Below are 26,683 nucleotides of genomic sequence, written 5' to 3'. Positions count from 1 at the left end.
AGGTAGTCCCTACCTCAGTTACTTTCTATGAGAGGGTTTTGTAGTACCAGTGGTTGGCCATGAGCAGTGCAGGAGCTACTACAAAGTGTAAGTTACTACAAAAGTGCAGTTTGTGATTATCGAAAAGTAGGAAACTCACTCAAAAGTGTAAACGTACTTAATAATGTAAGTATCCTTTATGAATTAGGCCCAATGTGCAGTGATTGATTCGAGGTCCAGGTGGAATCATTCTTTTTTAACTCGATCCTCATTTAACCAGGTTTTTGCATGGCTTTGAGGTTTTACGTTGTTGTTCTTTCAGAACTAGATGGAAGAATGAATCTATATTAACTCTAATGATTGATTCCTCAGTTGTTTTTCTGCTCAGCTGTGAAGATTCTAGAACACTGGCTCTGATTTTCCGTATTATTTTTGTGTTAAAAATATTAAGCATTTGTTTCCTGGAGGCATTTTCTGCTTCTACTGCGTGGCAAATTTCACCTCTCTCTCTCCATTCACCACGGAATTGTTTCTTGTCAGACTCCTCCAGCCCGGATAAAAGACTATGGGCAGACTGAAAGTGTCCTGGGATTGGCAGAAAATATACCTTCAGCTAAATAAAACATACTTCAGCCTACAAATATGTGGAGAGTTAAAATCTTGCAGTTGGAAGGCAATTACACAAAAGGCTTCCTTTGGGCATCACTTCTTCCAAGCTCTATATGAAGCTAAAGAATCAAAAATCTCGAAATGCAGTCACTCATAACCTTCTGAATGGCCCCTCGTTAGTGCTCACCTGAGATTCTCTCCACGAACAGAGGTTCCTCCTTCACACACATTTCTTCCCTGCAGTTTTCAAAACATGCCAGTTCAGAGGACGCTTCGCCTAACAGGAAGAAAGCAATGGAAGTTAATTTTACTATAGGGTAATGTTCAAGGCATTCACTCCAGATACTTCCAGGGAGATTCTGCGATATGCTGAAGATATTACATCAACCGCAAATGAGTTTGCTGGAAATTGTATTTGCACATATGTGGATGAGTGGTTTGTTGTGTAGTCACTTGTAGAAACAATTGCCAGATCTCACCTGATGTCACCAATAGTGATTCACAAACATGTGTCCTACACTTTTTGAACCAATTAGGAGAGTCTTTCTTATAGAAAACTGAACACTGCAGTGAGAAAATCTAAGTTTATTTATACCGGTGTAAGGAAATTCAGCTAAACAGACACCAGTTGAGGGGCAAGCAATCAAATTATAGTCATGTTGTTCTCTTTTTCTATTCTGAACAGGGGAGGGGAGGAGGAAAGAAAGGGGGTTGGAAGGGGGGACCTTGGTTACTATTCTCCAGATCTGCGTATATTGGCCATTCTTAATTATGGAGAACTTTCTGCACTGCTTCCACATGATAAGATTTTCAAACCTCTGTTTAGGTTTCCTACTCCTAAGAACAACTGTTTCCCAAATTCAGTACCTGCTCTTATAAAGTCTACCCCTACAACTCTCCTATCTTCGTAAAACAAAGAAGTAGATGAGTTTTCAGAGCCCAACCCTCTTGCCTTCCTTTGTAAATTATGCCTAGCAGCATCTTTTGAGAACCTTCTAAAAGCCTGAATAATATCAATAACTGCACTATCTTTTATTAACAAGAAGGAGGCAAAGATCCAAGCACAATACCCAGCTGTAATTGAAAGGGGCATTACTCCTTTGACGTGTTAAGAAATTAGCCTTGGGGTTTACCTCCCCTTCCACGCCCCTTCACATGTACAACAGATAGGTCATACATCCAGATATACACACTGGGCTTGTTAATTGCTCTCAGAGCAGTGCGAGAGCTGGACGTCCTTGAGCATCTCAAATGAGAGGCTAAGCTTTGTTGGTGAAAGCAACAATGGATGCTGAACGCCCTGTGAGTATTGTACGCCCAGAAATATCCCCCAATAGCCTCCCATTATTAAAATTCCTCTCCCCCACACCCCATCTGTCACCTACTCTTCTCTGTTCAGTGCACTGAATGTATGAATGGGAATATTCTAGGTTCAGCTGTATTAAACAGTTGCAATATCCTGTTAGACAATATACATTAAATGCACCACTGAATATAGTCTGGTTAATCCAGACGTTTTCATTTGCTCAAAAATTGACCATCAGGTTGACAGCACGGGGGACACTAGCAATTAACAACGACCTGATCAGAACCACGTCGTTGACAAACTTTAAAACAGACCATGACAACTAAAATGTGAGCCAGGGATTCATCGAACCGAGCTCCATTCACATGCACTTTGGTTCAGATGCCGGTTGCAAGGTACCACACCTCCAAGTTTAACCCTAGATGAAGGTTTGGCAGGCAAATAAGACATGGTGCAATTCTGCAGTCAAATACTGTTAGACATCCATGTTTCTTATAATTGAGATTATCAATTATGATTGAGAAAGCAAAGGTGAAGTGCCTTCAAAGTCAATATCTTTTGATGTCAGAAGAGTTCCATGACAGTAAGTACAGATGATGCTCTATACAACAGGAGGAATCCTGGCCCCAGGTACTACTAGAATTTCCTGGTCCTGACAGCCAGCCCCCATCAGAGACTGGGGCTCAACAAGAACTACAGTTCCAATTTTGTGTGACTCATTGTTTTCTAAAAAAGGAGTCCCCATAGTTTTCCATGAATCTTATTCCCCCACTAATTTTTCACCTAACAGTCAGAATGGAGCTCAAATAAGGGTTTAGTACACCCAGCATGTACTGAGGAGGTGTAACTAGCCGTAGCAGAATTGCTATTTTGAAATAAATTTGGGGTGGACGTTACTTACCACATAATGTTCAGATATATGTGTCTAAAGCATTAAACTCTGCCAAATCTGTTCCAAACTCATTGAAAGAATATCGCTGGGATTCTAGCGAACTTAACAATAAGTGAAACTTTATCAGCGGTTCACGGAGTCAAAAGTATTTCTGTATTGGAAGCCATACTGAGTGGCACATAGTTTAGAGAAGAGGCCTTGTCACAGTGAAGAACGCGTTTTTATGTTGTACAGACATTACTGAACTACACAACAGCCTCTCACAAATGCCAAAGAGTGTGCTCACCTATGGTTTTTCCTTCAGTACTTGGTTCTTCTTTCGGACATATCTCGTCCTCAAGTTTCACACTCAAGGAAAATACAGATGTGATAACAGGATGCTCTAAAAGGAGAACAAAAAATAACAGATGATTTAGAGTAATATTTAGAAAAGATTAACAGGATTACTGTAGAAAAGAGTACAATAATAAGAATGGTAATTATAAGTGCACTAACATTGTTCACTTTACACCTGGTGTTGTCTCTAGGCACTGATGACGAGTGTTGATGCTTAATCATCTCAATGCTACTAATGTTATTACCCTCATGTGGATGAAAGAGTGAAATGACTCAGTGGGATTCCAATTTCCAACTTGTAACCTTTGTTTAAACACAGATCTCTACACGGGATGCATTAGCCCACTACGCCATCTTGCCTACAAATTTGCATCCACAATCTTTGTGCAGGAAAAATCATGTGAAAAGTCCTAAAATTCATGGATTACAGTAGACTTGAGACCTTAATTATTTTCGTGCACTGCTCGTGGTCTGACACGACATTACTAAAGCTAGGTTTTGTAAACTTAAAAATTCTCTGTGCCAAACAGCACTTCTGCTGCCATCCCACTGATACTGGTTTTGTGTAGTTTTCCTCTCATGCATGGACAATGGCACTGCTATATTACTTCCTTGCACAACCTCGGGCAAGCTCCCGAGGTTACACACTAACACATCATGCCTCGTACTGGGCTTGAAATGGACAGAGCACGTCGTGGTGTGGCTAATTTTATCCCACTAGCAAGTTGCCCAGCAAAGGGTGGAGCCCACTACCTAGCTGCTTGTCCACAAAGTCCAGCACTTTTGTGTAATCTCTGTTCAGAAATTATAGACCCCATAGCGACTGATCAAACATCTAAATGTAGTTGCCCACAGACTACCCAACAGGTCAGTGTGGCATAAACATGTTGGCGGGTGGTTATTTCAAGCAGAATGCTATTCCCATTAAACTCATTCCCTGTCCGGTTTTCTCTATAAGGACTCTGGAAAGTACCCCAAAGCTCTTTTCTTCCACAAAGCACAGGATCCAGCCTACTCTCAACTGACTTGAAATTCCTGTTATCAGATAATTAGGTTAAGATAAAGTAGGTATATTAATAAGGTATGTTGTATATGTGTTTGATAAGTGAAGGATGAGGGAGACCGTGTGGAGGTTGTGACTTGGGAGTATGAAATACTCTCTAAGAATTATGGCAAAATATTGTTTAACTGTGAAATACTCCTCTTAAATTGGTACACAGAAAGGGCTTGCCCGAAGAAACTGCTCTCTGCAGCACAGGAGTACAGTCACCATCTCTCGCTACTCTGGCACAGACTCATGTTTTAATATTCTTGACTCTAGGATGGAATGTGTTATACTCACTCAGGGAACTACTGGTGCTTTGAAGTCTCTCCTGTGGATCCTGGTAATCAGTTCCATCATCTTCTTTAAAAGTACCTGAAACGAAAACATTTGCAGTCATACAAGGAAGTGTAAACATAATTTTCACACAAATATACAATATTTGCAGTAAGAATCAATGAATCAATCAGGAGTTTTTAAAGCGCTACTACTAACCCAAAAGAATCTCAAGGCGCTGGGGGTGGGGGGTTAAGGGAGGCGCACAGCTCCGGGTTGATCACGGTGATTCTCCAAACAGCCAAGTATTGAGGTCCTTCTAGAACTTGGAGAGTGTAGATGTCTGTCGGAGGCAGAAAGGTAGGGTGTTCCATGCCTTGGCCGCGAGGAAGGAGAAGGAGCGTCCTCCTGTTGTGGATGTCTTGATGAGTGGTACAGTCGCAAGAGAGCTGGGCTGAGCGGAGGGATCAATCAATCAATCAGGGAATTGTAAGCATGCTACTCACCTGTGAGGGTCTCAAGGCGCTGCGGGAGGGGGTCCGCAGATCTGTTTAGCCGAAGAGCCAAGTCTTGAGTGTCTTCCAGAAGGTGTTCAGGGAGGGGGCGCGTCTGATGTCTGGTAGCTCGTTCCAGGTCTTTGCTGCAGTGTGAGAGAAGGATCTTCCGCCTGCTCTGGCTCTGTTTATGCGCAGGGTTTTGGCCAGTGCAAGGTTAGAGGATCGGAGGTTTCTTTTGGATACGTGGAAGTTGATTCTGTCGTTGAGGTATTTGGGTCCGTTGTTGTGTAGGCATGAGTGAGGATTTTGAAAGTGACTCTTTTCTCCATGGGAGCCCGTGGAGACTTCCTAGGTGCTGACTGATGTGTTCGTGTCGGGGGATGCCGAGAACGAGTCTGGCGGCAGTGTTCTGTATTGTCTGGAGTTTGCGGAGTAGGGACTTGTTGATGCCGGCGTAGAGTGCGTTTCCATAGTTCAGTCTGCTGGTGATGAGTGCCTGGGTGCCTGTCTTCCTTTACTCAGGGAGGATCCACTTGAAGGTCTTGCAGAGGATGCGGAGGGTGTTGAAGCAGCTGGAGGTGACGGCGTTGACCTGTCAGTTCATAGTGAGTAATGAGTCGAGTGCGATGCCGAGGTCCTTGGTGTGGTCTGAGGGGGTAGGTGGGCTTCAGAGGGCGGTCAGCCACCAAGTGCTTTCCTATGCAGAAGGGGTGGTAACGAGGACGAGGTCTTCGGTCTTCTCGGCGTTGAGCTTCAGACAGCTGTTGGTCATCCAGACTGCGACGTCTTGCATTCCTTTCTGGAAGTTGAGTTTGGCAGTGGTGGGGTCTTTGGTTAGGGCGAGCTGGGTGACGTCGGCTTAGAATACAATGTTAAGGCCGTGTTGTCGGACGATGGCTGCGAGAGGGGCCAAGTAGATGATGAAGAGGGTGGGGCTCATGGATGAACCCTGTGGGACTCCGCAGGTGATTTTCGTGGGGTCAGAGAGGAAGGGTGGGAGTCTGATCCTTTGGCTTCTTGTGGTGAGGAATGATTGGATCCAGTCCAGGGCTGTTCCTTGTATGCCTGCGTTGTGTAGTCTGGCGACTAGTGTGCGGTGAGAGACGTTGTCGAAGGCCGCTGATAAACTAGTAGGATGAGGGCTGCGGAGTGGCCTTGGTCCAGGAGGGTGCAGATGTCCTCTGTGGCGGCGAGTAGGGTGGTCTCTGTGCTGTGGTTTCTTCGGAATCCGGAATGGGACGGGTCGAGGATGGCGTTCTCTTCAATGAATCGTGTCAGTTCCCTGTTGACTGTTTTCTCTGCAACTTTGGCTGCGAAGGAGCGAGATGGGCCGATAGTTCTTGAGGTCGGTGGGGTCAGCTGTGGGCTTCTTGAGCAGAGGTCTGACTTCTGTGCACTTCCAGTCATCTGAGAAGGTGCCTGGTTTGAAGGTGGTGTTGATGGTGTGATGTAGTTCGGGTGCAATGGTGGCTGCAGCTCTGTGGTAGATGTGAGGGGGGCAGGGGTCGGTGGGGGCCCCCCCGAGTGGATGCTTTTCATGGTTGAGGCGGTGTCTTCGGCCGTGATCGGTGTCCAGTTGGAGATGGAGGGCTAGCTGGTGTTTCTGGGGGGCGGGGCAGTCTGTGGTGCCTGGTGGACGGTCGGTGAAGTTGTCGTACAGGTTTTTGGATCTTGAGGTGGAAATAGGTTCCAAGGTTGTCGCAGAGGTCTTGGGATGGGCTGATGTCTGTGGCTTCGCTGCGTGGGTTTGTGAATTCTTGAATGACACTGAAAAGTTCCTTGGAGTTGGCCAGGATTTTGTTGTGGATGAAGTTCCTCTTGGTGGCTCTGATCTGGTTGTGGTAGTCCGTCATGGCGTCCTTGTAGGTGGTGTGGTTTTCGGTTGTCTTTGTGTTTATCCAGTTCTTCTCCAGGTGTCTGCAGGTGCGTCTGGCTTCTTGGAGAGCGGTGGTGAACACGGCGGCTTTCTTGGGGTGTTGTCTGTTGTGTTTGCGTTGCGGGCGAGGTAATCTGCGCAGTCTGATATCCAGGTGCGGAGGACTCAGGCTGCGTCGTTTGCATCGTGCGTCCAGGGATCTTTGGGGTCCGTGGAACGAGAGGTGGTGGTTCATGTAGGCGGGTCCGTTGTAGTGGAGGGCTTTGTGAGCGAGAAGTTTGAAGGTAATTCTCCGCTCGACTGGGAGCCAGTGTAGTGACTGTAGGTGTTGGCTGATGTGTGCAGTGGGTTGAGGACTAGTCTGGCGGCAGTGTTCTGGACGTGCTGGGGTTTGCGGGAGAGGTTCTTGTTGATCCCGGCGTAGAGGGTGTTGCCGTAGTCTAGTCTGCAGCTGATGAGGGAGTGGTTGACGCTTTTTCCTGTGTTTGAAGGGAATTCAGTTGAAGGTCTTCCGGAGTATGTGGAGGGTGTGGTAGCAGGAGGAGGGGACAGCGTGGATCTGGCAGTCCATTTTGAGTTCGGAGTCCAGAATGTATTTATGAATATAAGAGACAGCTGTGCAGTGGAGATCAGAACACCCTGCTCAAATCATGGGAAATTTCAAGATTTGAAAAGACCCACAGTACATCCCATCTACCAATTGTTTGTAAGCAACACATGTTAATGGAAGAACGTATTTGTGAGAAAATGCCCCTTTCTGCATGGTCTCTCCCATTTTTGCTTAATTTTATTGTTAATTGTAAACTGTGCACACTGGTACACTGCTGTCCAGTGATTAATGTATGTGCACTGAGCCCCTAAAACCTCAAAGTTTGCTAATCCCTAATTATCATATTTAACTTTCCTATAAGTTCATAGCATATGGAGTCGCAAAATATACCAATGGCACGGAAAGTTAAATGTCACCTATGGACTACAGCACTACTATGCCATCCACTAGTATGACAAAACAAACATGCCTCATGGCCTGCCATGCAGTGTGTCAGCTGCAGCTTAAAACTACAACATGACCTGCCAAATGAACCTTTTGGACAGGAGAATACTTCACTTTTAAATATTAATGTCACCTTTTTGTAGGTTATGTAGCCCCCCAGGCAAGGTGTATGGGATTAAAAAGTAGGACATGTAGAAAGGCGTTTTGTTCCTCTCACAGGAAGACTAGTTAGATAATGCCTCCATACTTAATTCACTTTAAAGGGAATTCCCATATCACACAAAAAAAACGTAGCTCACACATCATGAAGCCCTCTTTTTTAGGTCTCGTCCTTTACCATTCCGAAGGAATGGGAAATGGCGAGAATTCAAGTGCTCGAACTGATTGTCAAACCACCGCATTTTTTCGTGGCGTTTTCTTCAAGTGCACGTGGCCACAGGCACGCGCTTTTGGCCCATACACTTTCATGGCCATCTGTTCCTAAATGTCCCTCCCACCCTTCGTTTGATCTTGCCGCGAGTTCAGGCTAATGGCCCTCCCCCAGCACAGAGCGCGCATCGCGGCCGCACAGCACATCAAAGGGCTTCTCCCAGCGTGTGCTGTGCGGCTTCTCCTCCCCTAATTATGTGGCCGGCCGTACTTGTGTTTCCCGGCCGCTTCCCGGCCGCTCTTGTATTTAATTAGCAGCAGCAGCATTTCTCCTGCGCCAGGCCACATCAAAGGCTCTGTGCCACTTTCACCCACACAGCAACACTTACAGACACGCAACTCCACTCACACCCACGCAAGCCCACTATCATCCACGCAACACCACACTCACCCACGCAACGCCACTCACCCAAGCAACACCACTCACACACGCAACGCAACTCATCCACGCAACCCCACTCATCCACGCAACCCCACTCATCCACGCAACGCCACTCACACACGCAACGCCACTCACACACGCAACGCCACTCACACACGCAACGCCACTCACCCACGCAATGCCACTCACCCACGCAACGCCACTCACACACGCAACGCCACTCACACACGCAACGCCACTCACACACGCAACGCCACACACGCAACGCCACACACGCAACGCCACTCACACACGCAACGCCACTCACACACGCAACGCCACTCACACACGCCACGCCACTCACGCAACGCCACGCCACTCACGCAACGCCACTCACGCAACGCCACGCCACACACGCAACGCCACACACGCAACGCCACTCACACACGCAACGCCACTCACACACGCAATGCCACTCACACACGCAATGCCACTCACACACGCAACGCCACTCACACACGCAACGCCAGGCTACACATCATAAATAACAATCATTTGCAATGCTATAGGTCTCCCATTTACTTAAATTGAACATAATGGCATTGTAAATGACAATAACTTTCAAAAAATTTTACTTTTACAATAAATTGAAAAGGCATTGTCATTTACTATGCCAACAGCTTAAAGTTGCCTAAATGCAAGACTTATTGCATTGCAAATAGCCAATAGGGCTCGCTTTTGGGACCATCTAAGTGTTTATGCATGCGACATTTTATGTTGTTGCAACAAGGAAATTATGCTGCATAACTACTTATAAGGGCCCAAAAGCGAGACCTATTGGCAATGCCAATGCTTGTTTGTCCTACTTGTCACACAGGCATCACACCCAGTGTGGGGAAAAGTTGCCCCCGGAACTTGTTTGCAGTGACCGAGGAGGAGGAAACTGTTCATTACCCTGGCCATACCTGTGCGTGGGCACACAAATGCTGCTCCAGGGGAGAAGGGGCTCTCCATCTTAAATTTTGTGAGTATGAGGCACTGTGGGATTGTCTGCAGTAGGGCACACAAAAACTGCGAAAAAAGTAGGTACGATTAAACCCGGGACCTTTTACCCTATTGGTTAAGGAGGGGTCAGGAATCACCCCCACCCACAAGCCAGTGCCAGGCATAAATGTGGCACCCAATATACCTTTTTCAGAACACTCTGGGGCTGTGGAAGAACAGAAGAAGGACTGCACCTGCTGTTTGAGACCTGTGAAAAGACCTGAAGGGTTGGACCTATCCCCACCTGTACCCAAGACAAATATGTTGACTCCACTGGTCATTTGGCTGAGCTCCTGCGTAGGTACCAAGGCCACAACGAACTGCAAGAAGCCTTTTTCCTGAAGTGCCCAGCAGACCAGTACCAACCAAACCTGACCTGTACCCTGCTGGTGGCCTCTGCTAGAAAGAGTCTTGACTCCCAAGTATTTTTCCTAAGGTCCTGGGACAACTCGCTTTATCTAACTGGACTTCTCCTAACATTTCTGAAAATATGGGACTCAGAAACATTTTGGACACGAAGACCTCCTGAGTACCAGGACAACCTGCCAAGCCGATCCACCCTAGATGCGGTGCCACTGGGCTGAAGGAACAAGTTTTCCCAGCTCAGATCGTCTCAGCAGCAGAAATCCAATTCTGCGGGCCCTTGCCCAGAAAGTATATGGCCTTGCGGAGCCCTCTTCAGATACACCCCACAGCCCTGCCCCTGTGTAAGATTTCGAGCTCTGAAAAAATAAGTAGGGGGCATATTTGTTTTAAAAATCACACCGTCGACACTGTTAGGAAGGGCAGCGCTCTTTAAGATGCTCTCGCTCCCAAGATTCCTCTATGCGTTACAAAATACCCCGTTTCCGATCCCGATCACTTACTTTAAAGCAATAGACGCAGAAATCTCCTCACTATTATGGGATGGGAAACCGGCTCGTATAGCACATTCCAAACTCGTCCGCAGCTGGTACGATGGGGGGATCGCACTGCCGAGTGTCAAATTGTACTATTGGGCCGCACAACTAACGGTCATTAACCAATGGTTACATACTCCACAACAGGATCCAGCCTACAGCCTAGACAGGACGATACTCCCCGCAGACAAACTGATGAAAGCCCTGTACACCAACAAACGACGACACATGCTCACGGGCCCGACGGCCCATACTGTCAAGATTTGGCACACAGCTCAAAGAGCCTTGGGATGGGAGGGAGTGCTCACACTTGCCACCCCACTCTGGGACACACAGCGTCTTGGGACCTTGGCTAACACTAAGGGATTTAGGCAATGGGACCTAATTGGTATTTCAAAGATAGGAGACCTATGAAGTCGGGGAGCAATCATCACATTTGAAGCCCTAAAAGAGAAGTACGGAATGGCGGATACCGAGTTCTACTGCTATACACAAATCAGACATGCTTTGCAGGGTGCCATTCCACTAGGGACCACACTAGCCGACTCCTCCCCACTGGAGGATAGACTCCTCACAGATCATCTTGAAAAGAAAGCAATCTCACTCACATACCGTAAACTGATAAATAATCATCCAGACCCCACGGTGGTTCTCCAAAGCAAGTGGGAGGTAGAACTAAGAGACATAGATGACGAAGAATGGTTATATGCACTGGCTTCGGCAAGAGACGCCTCCATACCACCTCGGCTGAAACTCGTACAACTAAAGATGCTACATAGAATATACTATTCACGCACCCTATTGCACAAACTGGGACACGTCCCAGAGCCTGAATGCCTGAGAGGTTGCGGGCTCCCGGGAACATACTACCATACACTATGGGACTGTCCTAAAATACAAACATATTGGACATATGTCATGTCGGACATTTCAGAAGCAAGTGCGGTAGAAATACAGCCAGAACCTAGGTGCTGCATATTAAATATTTGGTCGCCCACAGACCTCAATCGGGGGATACAGACATGGGCAACACAGGGCATGGCTCTTGCAAAGCGGAATATCGCTGGAAAATGGGGATCCGGCCTAATACCCTCAAGAGCACAGTGGGGAAAGGACATGGATGCGGCGATGGTAGCAGAAAGGGCTGTATATGTACATAGAGGGTGCCCGAAAAAATGGTCCAAAATCTGGGAGAAATGGAATGTGTACTGGGGAAACATATGTGAACCCCCGCAGGAACTGTCTGAACCTGAAACAAAGCAAAACCAAAGGTGGTGATGGACGGAGCGTTGACAATACAAGCACTCACCCCCAGTCAACTGATCTGGGTTTAATCCATCATCGTTCTTTAGCCCACTCTGCCACCCCAGTTCAGACATGGCCATATGCAAATCAGTCTGACCCTGTGCCTCGTGGGAACAGTCCAGCCAGAACTGCCAAGCCATGCCTTCCCTGGACCGGAAACAAGCTGCAGAGGACTAGTTTCTGGCATTACAGCCATCTTCAGCCCGGCTTGCTTGAATCCAGTGGCAAAGTGAGCAAGGGACTCACGTCTGAGCATACCCTGCCAACTTATGGCGAACAAAGCAAAACCAAAGGTGGTGATGGACGGAGCGTTGACAATACAAGCACTCACCCCCAGTCAACTGATCTGGGTTTAATCCATCACTGAAACAAGCCCATAGGGTGGGCTACATGATACACTATATATATTATGACAATATATCCATAAGTAGGAGGGGAACCGAAAGGGAAAAGAATGCTGTTATTTGTTGATGTAACTGTTTATTGAGGGACTGTTTCTGGATACGTGCTACATAGAAGATTATTCATAGATATACGAACATTTGCTGGCCCTCATATCTCATACGAGCACATATGTTATGTTACATACTTCTGGGCACGAATCAGTGTACAATGTACTGATCTATGTGAAAAGCGAACTTTACTGAATGCCTTTACTTGTAAGAAAACAAATTGTACATGTACTGTTACAATGCTAAAAAGCCAATAAAAACTGTTTAAAAAAAAATCACACCGTCACCTTGCTACGCTGCGTGGGAAAGGGCATGTATCTAACATCATACGTCGCATTCCTGTCTTTTACCTGCGCTGGCACACAATGGGGTGCCTAGTGCCAACGCAGGCACTCTTGCATCACGGTGCAAGGGTGCCTGTGTTCAAAGCAGGATTTTTTTTTTTGCAGGAATGGACAATTTCCTGCACAAAAACAATCCTGAGAGGCAATTTCCTCCTATGTGTGCTGAAAAATACAGCACACATAGAAAGAGGAAGTAGCACGGAGAAATAGGGATATTTCTCGTTACGCCTCACATGGAGAGGCGTAGCATTTTGACAAATTCCCAGCTCTGCCAGTAATGGTAAATCTGGGAATGCACCAGAATCCATGGGAGGATGTGTGGGAACGCCTCCCAGGGGAAGAGTAACGTAACGGAGCTATTTGCGCTGCATTACTCTAGATTTATCAGGTTATGCAAGGCCATCAAAAGTGACCTTGCGTGGTTAGATAAATTGACTTAAGAAGTGCCTCCCTTCTGTGCCCCATTGCATACTGCAAGGGCGATGCAAGTCTGCAATAAATTTGTCCCTCGGTCGAAGGTAAATATGTGGTCAGGTAAATATCCTGACCACATTATTGCACTAAAAGCATCACACTAGCAAAAGGACTTCCATAGGTGCGAAATTCAAGTTTTTCTTCTCTAACTTTTTCCCAGCATAACGAACAGCTTCACCAGGGCCTCGTACAATGCCTATCCATCGTCTTAGAGCCCTCCTTGAATATAGCTTGCTTGTCCCGACTAAGAATTTTGACTTCCAGAAAAAAGACAACTAATCCCCATTGTAAAACATCCAACCGGGTCCACAGGGTTGGTGTATTTGACTTGCGCTCTATTATGTACACCATTAAGTTGTGCATAGGTCCTGGCCTACCGCAACCATACTTAGTACATTTTGGTGCAATTGTTATTTTCAAAATTTAGAAATCCATACCTCCGGTTCCTCTTAACGGGTTTTTGTCAATTTAGTGTCACTTTGCCCATTAAATTATTAAAATTTCTTTTTTAAACTAAGTGGATTTTTATTGTGATGTGTTTTTTTTTTTACTTTTTAACTGTTTTGGTAGTCTTAAATGATTTACACATTTTCTTCAAGTTAAGCCTGTCTGCTCTGTGCCATGGCTACCAAGGGTTGAGCTCATGTTTAAATGACTGAAATTCTTACTGTTTAACTGATAGTGCCTTTAATACTTGTAGGGGACCTCGATCCACCCCAGCTAATATACCCCTTTCTCACATGATTGCTTTGAATTTTTGACATCGTTGAGTCTAGTCATCTAGTCATGAATTGGCTGGCAGGTGCTACTGCTAAACATTCTATCAAAGTTTTCTTTCACAAAGCAGGGAGTCCGAGGAGATATGGCATCGAATCCATGATGGAATTTTGCTTGCGTTTTTCACACATGCCTTGGGAAATCCGTCATTTGAACGAATAAGTCTTTTGCACACATTTGTTTTGAGCGCAAGTCGTTTTAACGACTTACCATCAGAGGGGTGCTGGATATTGGAATAGTTTAATTTACTACTCCAACTCCAGACTCCGCAACAGTAGGGAAAGTGTTGGACTTTAATTCCAACACCACTACACCATTGTGCCCCCCTAAAGCAAGTCGTTGTAATGCCTTGTGTGCAGAATGATTACGTGCTAAAGACGCATTTGTTCTGTTGCTAGTGCTTTGAAGGCACAGTGTGATTCTGGCTTAGTCTAAGGGACGTTTCTCATTGCATCCTGCATCTTTCGGCTCTGCCAGGGGCCAAATAACAATGAACTTATTATTGAAGTATATGCTTTACCCAAAGATAGAATGAATGTAACCACGCAAAGCACTGTCTAGTTCTTTTTTTTTTTTTTTTGATTTCAAAGTTTATTTAAGAAAACAGTACAATTTCTGACCAACGATGAACCAATAGGACTTAAACAGCAAAATATACAACAGAATCAATGATCCATTTTGAAACTAACACGGTCTAGTTCTTACATTATTATCAACAATATGAGTTTAGACTCTACCTCCCCACAAGGTCACTCAATAAACATTTGCTACAACACATAAAATCAACAGCATCCACTAAAACGCAGTTGTGGACAATGAGATCTACCTGTGTCAGGAGCTGTACCAACCCCTCCGTCTTCTGAGCCACCTGAATCCATCACACGTCTCTCAGTCATGTACTGCCTTTAGCCCACCTGTTGGAGATAATGAAGCACTTAGTAAGTGGTATTCCACTCCGCATACCATTTTCTGTATATCTGTAGTTAAAAACTAAAATAATTAAATAACGATTACTCAATTCATGCGCCACCTTTAGAATACTTATTGGAAAAGAAAAATTCTGTAGTAATTACTACTCGACTTGGAATCAATTTTCAATTTCAGAATACCCCCTAGAGAGACCAAGGCTTTTACGGTCAGATGTACTAAACACTGGTTGCAAAATGTTGGTCCCAATTCTTAACCACAGTGGCATTTTGCAAACCAATCTATATAAAAATAGGTTGGTTGCAAAACATTGAATCGTAGCAGGACGCAATTCGACCTACCTCGTGAAGATTTAATGAGGTAATTTGGATTCACTACCATTACAGGGATGGTGGCTTGCTAGGGTCAGGGGCAGCATGGCGGTAGAAGGAGTGTTCGAGAAAGGAGCCAGCAGAGGCTGGCACAGTGAAGGGATGCTCAAGATTCACCATTCACAGCTCCCGCACTACACACAGTCACATGGGGAGACAGCACCCATCCTGGGGGTGCGGTGAGGTTGTAGGGGCAAGGAGCTGCAGGAACAGCAGTTGGAGTAGCCGGTGAGCAGCTGGCGAAAGGTAACGAAGTGAGCATGCAGAAGCCTGTGGTGCACTAAGCATGGTGGCCATGACCCTTGCTACTCTTTTGTTGGCAGAGGCAGCCAACCTAGTGACTGGGGTGGCTTGCACCCAGATCGGGTGGTCGCCAGCTGGCTTGCGCATACACTTATCAATCAATCAATCAAGCATTTGTATAGCGTGCTACTCACCCGGAGGGTCTCAAGGCGCTGGGGGAGGGAGGGTCCGCTACTGCTCGAACAGCCAGGTCTTGAGCTGCTTCCTGAAGGCGAGGTGGTCCTGGGTCAGGCGGAGGTGGGTTGGGAGGGAGTTCCAGGTCTTGGCGGCGATGTAGGAGAAGGACCTTCCCCCTGTGGTGGCTCTTCGGATGCGAGGGCGTGGCCGGTAGATCGAAGCTGGCGATTGGGAGCGTAGAAGTTGAGGCGGCTGTTGAGGTATCCTGGGCCTTGGTTGTGCAGGGCTTTGTGTGCGTGGGTGAGGAGGCGGAAGGTGATTCTCTTGTTGACCGGGAGCCAGTGCAGGTCTTTCAGGTGCCCGGAGATGTGGCAGCGACGGGGGATGTCCAGGCTGAGGCGTTCGGGATCCGCTGGAGTCTCTTCTGGAGTTTGGCGGTGGTTCCGGCGTAGAGGGAGTTACCATAGTCCAGTCGGCTGGTGACGAGGGCCTGGGTGACCGTCTTCCTGGTCTCAGTGGGGATCCACCGGAAGATCTTGCGCAGCATGCGAAGGATGTTGAAGCACGACGAGGAGACGGCGTTGACTTGTCTGGTCATGGAGAGGGAGGAGTCCAGGATGAAGCCCAGGTTGCCAACGTGGTCTGTTGGTTTGGGTGCGCTGCCTAGAGCGGGGGGCCACCAGGAGTCGTCCCAGGCGGAGGGTGAGGATCCCAGGATGAGGACTTCCGTCTTATCCGAGTTCAGTTTCAGGCGGCTGTTCTTCATCCATTCGGCTACCTCTTTCATCCCTTCGTGTAGGTTGGCTCTGGCGGTGGCGGGGTCGTTGGTGAGGGAGAGGATCAGTTGGGTGTCGTCGGCGTAGGAGATGATGTTGAGGTTGTGCTGGCGTGCGATGGCTGCGAGGGGACTCATGTAGACGTTGAAGAGGGTTGGGCTCAGCGAGGAGCCTTGAGGAACGCCGCAAATGACTTCGGTGGCTTCTGATCTGAAGGGGGGGAGGCGGACTCTCTGTGTCCTTCCGGCGAGGAAGGAGGTGATCCATTCCAGTGCCTTCTCCTGGATTCCGACGTTGCTGAGGCGCTGTACTAGGGTACGGTGGCAGACAGTGTCGAAGGCCGCGGAGAGGTCTAGGAGGATGAGGGCCGCTGTTTCTCCGTTGTCGAGCAGGGCTCGGATGTCATCTGTTGCTGCGATCAGGGCGGTCTCGGTGCTGTGGTTGGCCCGGAAGCCAGACTGCGAGAGGTCGAGGGATCCGTTCGTCTCGAGGAAGGCGGCCAGCTGCTTGTTGACGGTCTTCTCGATGACTTTTGCGGGAAACGGGAGCAGCGAGATGGGACGGTAGTTCTTGAGGTCGGTGGGGTCGGCTGATGGTTTCTTCAGTAGAGCGCTGAGTTCGGCGTGCTTCCAGCTCTCCGGGAAGGTAGCGGTGTTGAAGGAGGTGTTGATGATGTCCCGCAGGTGGGGTGCGATGACAGAGTCAGCCTTGTTGAAGACGTGGTGAGGGCAAGGGTCGGTCGGAGATCCGGAGTGGATGGAGTCTTCGGTGCTGATCGGGGTCCAAGTCCGGAGGGTGGTGGTGGGGGGCGGTGGTTCGGTCGAGGCGTGCGTCGGTTGAGTGCTGAAGCTGTTGTGTATGTCCGCGATCTTGTTGTGGAAGTAGGAGGCGAGGGAGTTGCAGAGGTCTTGCGAAGGGGTGATGTCCTTGTTTCCGGCGTTGGGGTTGGAGAGCTCTTTGACGATGTTGAAGAGTTCCTTGCTGTTGTGTGCGTTGTTGTCTAGTCGTTCCTTGAATGCAGTTTTCTTGGTGGCGTGGATCAGTTGGTGGTGTTTTCGGGTGGCGAGCTTGAGGGCAGTCATGTTGTCCGGTGTTGGGTCTCTGCGCCAGGTTCTCTCACGGGCTCTGCAGTCCTTCTTGGAGCTCTTGAGTTCGTCGGTGAACCATGGGGCTTTCTTGCTGCCGGGTCTGCTAGGCGGGGTCCTCAGAGGGGCGAGGTCGTCTGCGCAGTCGCTGATCCATTTCGTGAGGTTGGTGGCCGCTTGGCTGGGGCTTGTTGCACTGGTGGGTGGGTTCTTGCTCAGGGAAGTCGCGAGCTGGTCGGCTGTGATCTTGTTCCAGCCTCTGCGTGCAACCTGTTGCTGTTGGTGGTGGATCGTGGTCCTTTTGAAGCTGAAGTGGACGCAGCTGTGGTCCGTCCAGGGGAGTCCGGTGGCGTGGCTGAAGGCGACGTCCTTGCTGGATGAGAAGACGGGGTCGAGTGTGTGTCCGGCGTAGTGGGTGGGGGTGGTCACCAGTTGCTTAAGTCCGAGGTTAGCGAGGTTGTCCAGCAGGGTCGTGGTGTTGCGGTCGTTGTTGTTCTCCAGGTGGAAGTTGATTTCCCCGAGGAGGATGTAGTCAGCAGAGGGGAGGGCATGCGGGCTGACGAAGTCGGCGATGTCCTCGCTGAATTGTGTGCGTGGTCCCGGGGTCTGTAGATGAGGGTGCCTCTGAGGGTGGTCTTGGGGTTGATGTAGATCTGGAAGTGCAGGTGCTCGGCGGGTGCGAGGGTGTCGTCGGTATTGGTCGTGATGCGGATGGAGTTCCTGTGGATGATGGCGATGCCTCCTCCGGTCTGGTTGACGCGGTCCCTCCGGATGATCTTGTAGCCGTCCGGGATGGCAATTGCGATGTCGGGCGCTGAGGAGGCGTTCGTCCAGGTTTCCGTGAGGAAGGCGACATCTGGGGATGTGGTGTCGAGCAGGTTCCAGAGCTCGACGGCGTGTCTGTGGACGGATCGGGTGTTGAGCAGGATGCACTGCAGGTGGCTGCTGCTGTTGCTCGTCGAGGTCTTGGGCACTGCTGGAGTGGTGCAGGTCCGGATGCAGGTGAACTTGCAGGAGTTGCAGCAGAAGGGTCCGTGGGTACGTCTCGGGGTGGCTTAGTAGCAACCCGGGAGTCGGCCGGCGTTGAGTTCGGTGGCGCTGTAGGTCCGGCGGGCGGGCTGGTGTCTGCGGGGGCCAGGGGTCCTGGCACTGGGCGCGGTCCAGGCGCGGACGGGCGCAGACGGGCTTACCTTTGGCGCGCCTTCGGCGCACAATCGGCGCGCCCGCTGCGCGTACGCGCGGTCGCCATATATGGCGAAGTGGGAGGGACCGCGGAGCAGCTGGGGAGCGGGGAGGGCACAGAAGGCAAAGGGGGCGTGGCCGTGAGCACGGCGGCGGGAAGCGGGGAGCGGGCGGGGGTCACAGGGGCAGAGCGAGGTGATCGGCGCAGGGGGAGAAAGCACGAAATAAATTAGCAATCACACAGTGAAACTATGGACCAAGGACGGGGCACACAATTACAGCAGACAGCAAGTAAAGCACACAAGTAGGAGCCAACAGACAGGAAAACGGCAGCAGGCGAAAAATACGGGAGATGCAGCGGGGGAGGGGGCGGGGTCCACGGGGCGGGCTCAGCGAGGCTGAGGGCGGCAGCGGGAGGGAGTAGCACACGCTACAGCTGGTGGCCGTGCGGCGCGGGGTTGTCCTGTAAACACCCCCGCGTCAATACTGAAATCTCCACAATGCACCCTTCTTCTGTGTGTCCATCCTCACACTACAGTGCCTGTATTTGCTCGGCCTGTGCCTGCTCATACATTGGCCTCCACCAACTACTATCACTGCCATGTTTGCGCTGTGCTTCTGTCCCCTATTCCCCAAGAATAACCACGATTGCAGAGCATAGAGAGCTCTCAGAAGTTACAAGGCTAGAATCCCAGGGGCCGGGCGGAAGGTGGCAGTTACTCCAAACTGAGGCAAATTACTAACAATGCTTAAGTGCCTCATTTTTTTTAATCAGAGTTGCCCAAAATTAGCCAGGCCCCAGAGCAGATAAGGCACTCAAGATCTCCCTGAGCCTATTGCATCGTAAACCCTCTCACAAGCTCTTTACTACATTTGTACAAGAGAGGAAACTGTCATACAGAGTTTTAACCAGCAATTTTAGTATGAGGCACAAAAATGTAGCACGCAAAGATGGTATAACAGCAAATGCCAGCAGCCGACAGACAGGGAATGAAATAATCAAAGGCAGGATGGGCGCAAAAAAGGTAGCTCAACAAGCAGTTTCTTCACTGAAAATCCAAGCAAAGACCCCAAAAAATCCCATTTTCAATCAAGCTTTACTTTCTGCACATCATTTATCTATTATCACCTGCTCCACCCCAACCTGTGGAAATCTCCACCACTCTCAAAGCGAGTTCCTCCTTCATATCTATTTTGTACATAGTAAGTGGTCAGCATTCCTGACAGGAAATTTGTGACACCTCTATTATTGAACTTTTGTCAAATTCGGCCGTATCAGACCCGATCTCCCAGAAACCAACAAAAACAAACGAATATATCTCCCCGATTTTACCAGCTCATTCAATAAAGGCGACAGCACAACTCCATTAAGCTCGAGCCCAGCTACACACAGTCACACAAGTTATAAGAACCACTAACATGAACCGCAAACCAATAAACCAGAAGCACTTTCAAGATCTCAGCAAGATTTACTCTAAATGGTTCAGACGAAAAGCTAATAGAGGCATTCGATCAACAAGCACAGCACATAATTTACTAGGGAAGGAACAAGGATTAACTAGGCAAAAACCCATTGAGGCCATCCTGCTCTCAATGAACTCAACCCTGCTTGAGGTTACAAATGGCTTAACCTGGCAGTCCCATAAATTACAACTTCAGGTTGACCCGATGCAAACACTAGCAAATGCAATACCTAGGATGGATTAAAAAATAACGAACCTGGAAATAAAGTTTAGTGCATACCTTCAGTCAGATAGGTCCATGACGAGTACGTGCACCCCCCTAGTAGATAAGCTTTGTACACTCCCAGGATTACTTACAATTCTTGTAGACAACCTCAAAATCAATCATCTTACTAAGGGAGAGACCGTCGTAGTAAACCAAGCACCGGACCATTCATAGTAGAGAATCGTAAAAACCAAGAAGGCCCTATAGCTCAAATGGATCATGTTGGCCTTAGTAATGCTTTAACTTTGCAGTAAGACACAACAAACAGCAACATGACCGGCAATGAGCACCACAACAAATGTTTCTTCCTCAGAGATAGCCGAACTGACCACCATTCCTTTAACTAGGAGGCAGAAGAAAAGTTTCAAGAAAAATATGAAAAAGTTGGTAATTCTAGCAGGCCTTGTGCCCACCTTCAAACCTGTGGTGACTAATTACATCAAATGTATCCCCTTGATCAAATTCGACTTTCAAACGGTTTCCAATTTTCTGACAGGCTCAGACAACCCCATCTCAGCTCAGGTGTCCTACTTCTCAGGTGCACCTGTATCCACATCTGGTCACCCACCCGTAAATCGTGTACTTAGAACTCAAAAACATTCTGACAAACCAAAAATCTGTTTCAAGGAGGAGCCTAGCTCGAGAGCGTAATGGCCGCCTTTTAGCTCGGCTCCGTCGGCCCTCCGGCCAACCTCGAATATCCTGCAATATATCCTGTACTGCGACGATACTTCACTACAGATTTTGGAATTTAACGACCCACTCTTACTCACCGTCTGGTCCGGAGGCTCCTGCGTGCTGTGGGTCCGCAGCTGTGCCCTCGGTGGGATTGGGGCCTCCGGGCGCTCGAGACCGGGACCTCGCCTGTGGGACCCGACCAGCGGTGCTGAGATTGCCGGCCCCGGCCGCGAGAGTGAGCCACTGGTGGGAGCCGTTGTGTGTATGCCCCGGCGATCCTGAACCGGCCCCGATTTGTGGACCGTGGGGCTGGAGGGGGACGAGATGTGTCGGGGGCTGACTGTGTGAAGGGGTCCCTTCGCCTTTGTTCTGTCCGGTAGCCCTGGACCCCGTGCCTGGCTCTCGCTTGTGGGGCCCGCCACTGTTCGGAGGGGCCCCCCCCCCCCCATTGAGCGCCGGCCCGTTCTGTGCCGGTGAGGCCATCGTTGGGAACCTCCGGAGGTCTGTAAAGTCCTACATTTGGGAACTGTTTGGGGGCCCACGGTGGAGTGCGGAGCGGCGAAACTCACAAAATGGCTACCAACAATGTGTGGGGTGATCCGCTCTGCACCGACGAACCTTGCTGGCCGGATTGCGCGGAGGCTTGGGCGTGTGCTCGAGCGCCCACGCTCGGAGATGTCCTGGACGCCTTGATGTCCTTGTATGCTGTCTTGGCCCCCGGTGCTTCTACCGACCCCATGCGGCCCGCCGCCATTTTGGGTCGTCGCTCTTTCATGCACCCCTATCGTCCTGATGCCTCCATTGTTTTGCCCCCTCCGGCTGCGCCAGGTGTCGCTGTTCTTCGGCCGCTTGATGGGCCGGTGGCTTTTGAACCTCCGCTTTCTCACTGCCCGGACTTCGAGGACCTGCACACGACGCGGAGATCTGCTCCTTCCCGGACTATTGGGAACTATGGTGGACCGCTGTTTGCTCCCGCTTTGATGGATTCGAGCTTTTGTCCTGGTGGGGTACCTTTGCATTGTCGAACTGCGAAACTGGACTCCGGCTTGCTTTTGCTTGCCCTGTCGTTGCTGCTACAATTGACTTGCTTCATTGACTTTTTGTATTCCATTAGTATGGTGGCTCTCCCTACTCTACATCACTGCCGTAACCCTGGTCAACATTACGATTATTCTGTGGTGGGTGGTCCGCTCCATGTTATCCTGTATTGGGTTGGTTTCGTGATTAGGAAGGGCTGGGGGTGAGTTGCAAGACACTGATAGACTGCTGGTTTACCTATCCGTTGCACTGCTGCTTGTACTCTCGACATTGTGAAACGTTAATATTTCCCCCCCTCCCCCCCCTGCCGGTTTTTGCTGTATGTGAATGTGTAGCATTGATTTGATAATTATTCATTTGCTGGCCGGGGGAGGGTCGTAGCCGAGTGTGTTTGTTCATATCCTCTGGCTCCTCCCTCACATCTTATTTTTGTTTCATATTCCCTTTCCTCCTTCTTTTTGTCTCCTTATTCTACTTTCTTTCTTTACTATATTTCGGGTTTCGGATTAGGGCGACAGGCACGCTGTTTGGAGGGTAGGCCGTAGCCTTCTGCAGGGGTGCGGGGTGGGACGGGTGGGCGGGGTCTTTCAGATGTTTCTTTTTTGGTTCTATGGCCCTCTTCTATCCCTTTATAGCTGTGCCGCTTCTGTCCTCGCTTCTCTGGCATGAGTGGGTTGGGGTCTGTCGCTATGCCACTTTTATCTGTTTCGATGCTCCGTCGCCACTGCCATACCCTTCTTCTCGCCAGCTCTCCACTTTCTTCTGTATTATTAGCCGCGGGATGCCTGGCCCGGGGTGGCGCCCATCTTGCACGATTGTGTTTCTCCTTTTATATTTCTTTTATTTCTTTTTCCTTTTTAATTTTTCGTATATTTTAGATCAGACGGGGGGTCGGGTGGTGTTCCTTTTGGGTAGGATTTAGCACCCTGTGCTTATGTTGTATGCACTGTTTATTGGATTTTGTGTGTACGGCGTTGATGTTAGTACATAGCCATTGAATGCTCGCATATCCTGTTTTCCCTTCCCGATTATATTTCTTAGAGGGCCTGTATCCTCCTACATGGCTTGTTCCACGTAATACTTGCTTTATTGTATGACACTGGATCCTTTCTTCCTGCTGTAAGAATGTGCCCTCTCATGTCCTGCTATATAGTGGTTAAGTTTGCAAATTAATCCTGCAGTGATATATTGACTGGGTGGGCACTGACTGGCGCGGAATGAAGTATAGTGTTTCTGTATCCTGCCTACAATGTTCAACGCACAAATCCTAACTATTTCTGCTCCTTTAGTTGATACTATGTCGTATGGCTCGCCCTTTCGGTTGTCTGGTCTGAATGTATGACACCTCTTTAAATTTATAAAATGAAACCTACGTTATTCTTCTTATGTCTGCTGCTACTACACCGTGGCGCTCTTATTTTTAGCTTTTCCGCATAGTAAGACGACCTGGAATGTTGTTGATTGTCATAGCGGCCGGCCCGTACAACCTCCCAGGTGGCAGAACCACCACAATTATCCTAAATTCAGTCAGACAAGAACATGGGTTGGCTCACATGGGTTTTGCCTTACAGGTCACCCGAACAACAGACATTCATATCAGTCCCTCCTGACTAGTGCAAACAGGCCAGTGAACGATTCTGCAGACACAACCCACTCATATAGCTTTCAAAAAATATCAGATATGGAAACCAGTAGAGCACCCGCAAAGGGCCATAATCTAAATTACTCTTGCAGCTTCTCTCAGACCAATCCTTCAATTGCAGGTAACTTAGAATCAGAACAGTCTACAAAGGTGGCATTTAACCTGACATGAGATGACCCACAAACCTCATTGAAACTAACTTTCTCCCCACCATACACATCAGGAGGACAGAATGACACCTTGAACTAGGCATCCTTCGTCTTCTGCAACACATTCCACCCCTGACTTAATACCAAACCAATTAAATTCTGAGAATTCAGTTTAACAGACTCCATTTATCTTCATAAACTACAACTGTCACTTGGAGAACGCCGTTAATTCAAACCAAAGTTCTTAGTGAAAAATATACTGTTGGAAATGGCCCTTTTTGCAGGGTTATCCCCAAACTTTTTGCTTCTTCCTCCCTTTTTTTCCCTGACCTGAGGTTGTTGGCAATAGGACTCTGGGCACTTTACCACTACTGATTAGTTCTAAAGTGCATGTGCTCTCTGTATAAATTGTAATTATGATTGATTGGCAGATTTGTTTCATCAATAGGTCCCTAGTAAAGTTCACTGAGTGTGCCAGGGCTGGTGATTCAAATGCTACCAGTAAGCACGCAGCACTGATTGTGCCACCCACATGAGCAGCCCTAAAAAGGTGTCTCAGGCCTGCCGCCGCAGTGCCTGTGCGCAGTTGCTAACTGCCATGTTGTCCTGGCCAGTATACACACTTGCCAGGCCTGACCCTTCCCTTTTCTTGCACATTAGACACCCCTAGGGTAGGCCAAATAACCCCCCTGGGCAGGGTGCGGTGTATGTGAAATGTAGGAGATGTACTAGTGTGAGTGACATGTCCTGATAGTGAAATACTGCCATTTTCGTTTTTCACTATTAAAAGGCTATCTTGCCCATAGGCTAGAATGGGGAATGCTGTGTATAATGTTTACCTGCATATCTTCCCAAAGGAGCAAGATAGAAAATTGAAGTCCGGAATCCCTGAACTCAGAATTTAATAACCCATCTTTTAGGAAGGATGCTTTTTACATCCTGTGTTTGAAAACAGCACTTTTAGAAAGTGGCTGTTTTCTTGTCTAGTGAGAAGGAGAATAGAATCCTTTGGACTCAATAGCAAACTCTAATATTCAATCAGTCAACACTTTCCATTCAACTTGATACATATTCACCATTCCATCACATACACACTTGAGAGGGTTATACCATGTAATTCACACAAAAGATCATAAAACATAAAAGGTACAAAGAATATAAATCGATTTATTAATATAAAAGCAGGTATCTCTAAAATGAAATTTAAAAAAGGGGATAAGAGGAACCCTATATTTGGTAGGCACAATACATAGTGTTGTACAAATAAGAATAATCACATCAATTAAAAAAATAACCACTTAATAAATCACAATTCATTGGGAAACATAATAAAACAAGCAAAAAGAGAGTACATAGCACAGACAGGCTCAATTTGTCATTAGTTTGTTACACATCTGTTTTACACCAGTACTTTGGGCAAAGATATTGGTATTGACTACTCATTGATCTCCGCCTCTTTCACAGATTGTGTATTGTGATGAGCATGAACGCGTATCGATGGAAGAATTATTTACCCATCTTTTTCAAGACCAACTGATATTTACTCACTTTGGTTAAAAGATATATTAATGCTTTTTGTATGAACAATATCAATTTTACCACCACCTCTAATAGGCAGTAATAGTCATGTCACTGGTATTAGGCAAATAAAGTAGGCTCTAATATCTTGGTTGTACGTACGCTGATACGTTCTTAAATGTTGAGAATATATCTGAATAAGGCAATGCAACGGACTATATTTGTGCGATGTAATGAGGCTAAAATCGTCTGAAGTCTTCCCATAAAAACACACCTTGTATGCGAGATCCGCGACACGCAAATTGCTAGTGGGGTCAAAAACACTCCTTTAGATGGAAGCTAAGTTGCTGCTATTAACGGACGAAATGTTACAGTTCAGTTGTAGAGTGTTTTTGAACATTAGGATTTGTGAACAGCGTCCGTCATCCCGTGCAGACTTTGTCTTAGAACAGCTCAATGTTTATTTGTCTAACCTTTCTGTGTGCCGCTGCCTGTTTGTGAATTGACTGTCTGGTTTGTGAGTGACAGGGGCTGGGGTGGCCCCAGGAGGCTGGGTGAGTCAGCACTAGACTGAATAGCTCCATCTGCATCTTGAGTGGTGGGAGGGGATAGTACTTGGGCCTGAATAGGGCTGTGCCTGCCTTCCACAATGCTGGCTCCACTTACTGTTGGGCGGCTGACGACCCTGCCCCTCTCTCTCTCAATGCCCCTCTGTCTCAAAGGAAACAAGCATTGGCATAGCCAATAGGTCTCGCTTTTGGGACCTTATAAGTATTTAGTTATGCAGCACAATATCCTTGGTGCAATAACATTAACGGTTGCATGGTTAAACACGTATAAGGTCCCAAAGGCGAGACCTATTGGCTATGCCAATGCTGGTCTTTGCTCTGGAGACAAGTATTTTCTTTTTTAATTTCAGTTCCTGATGGATTTTCTTCACACCTGCCGGGCATTTTCTTTTTAAATTTAAGCTCCCATTAACTTTTTAACGCTGTCACCGATGCCCGTTTTCCACTTTTTTTTATTGCCACTGTTTATTTTAAAGATTACGGGGGTCAGAAGTTTAGGCAGTTAATCATCTTGCCATACTGCTCATCAACATAACTGCAGGAGGCATACAGAGGGCATATCAGGGGTTGACACTTTCGCAGATAACAAACCCAGAGCTTATCGAGGACAAGAGCTAGGAGGGGTCTAGTGTAAAAGCTGAATTGAAGAAGTCTCCAAAGAATGGAGGAGTCAGTCATGGGGAATCTCCAGTATCATTTATTGGACAC

General features: G+C 48.0%; 1 protein-coding gene across 2 annotated transcripts in view; it reads right to left on the bottom strand.

Moving 5' to 3' along the window:
- Nucleotides 1-26,683, bottom strand: part of LOC144822725 (uncharacterized) — a 70,120-nt gene that overhangs the window by 23,711 nt on the left and 19,726 nt on the right. For both annotated transcript variants that reach the window (XM_078680569.1, XM_078680561.1), the window contains exons 2-5: nt 14,719-14,806; nt 4,465-4,539; nt 3,073-3,168; nt 776-865 (exon numbers count right to left, since the gene is read on the bottom strand). In XM_078680569.1, coding sequence (XP_078536695.1) covers nt 776-865; nt 3,073-3,168; nt 4,465-4,539; nt 14,719-14,788 — 331 coding nt within the window. In that variant the 5' untranslated portion in view covers nt 14,789-14,806. The remainder of the gene's footprint in view (nt 1-775; nt 866-3,072; nt 3,169-4,464; nt 4,540-14,718; nt 14,807-26,683) is intronic.

This window comes from Lissotriton helveticus, chromosome 1_1 (genome assembly GCF_964261635.1).
Source record: "Lissotriton helveticus chromosome 1_1, aLisHel1.1, whole genome shotgun sequence".
In the NCBI taxonomy this organism is placed as follows: domain Eukaryota; kingdom Metazoa; phylum Chordata; class Amphibia; order Caudata; family Salamandridae; genus Lissotriton; species Lissotriton helveticus.
This window is presented reverse-complemented; position numbering and strand designations above follow the sequence as displayed.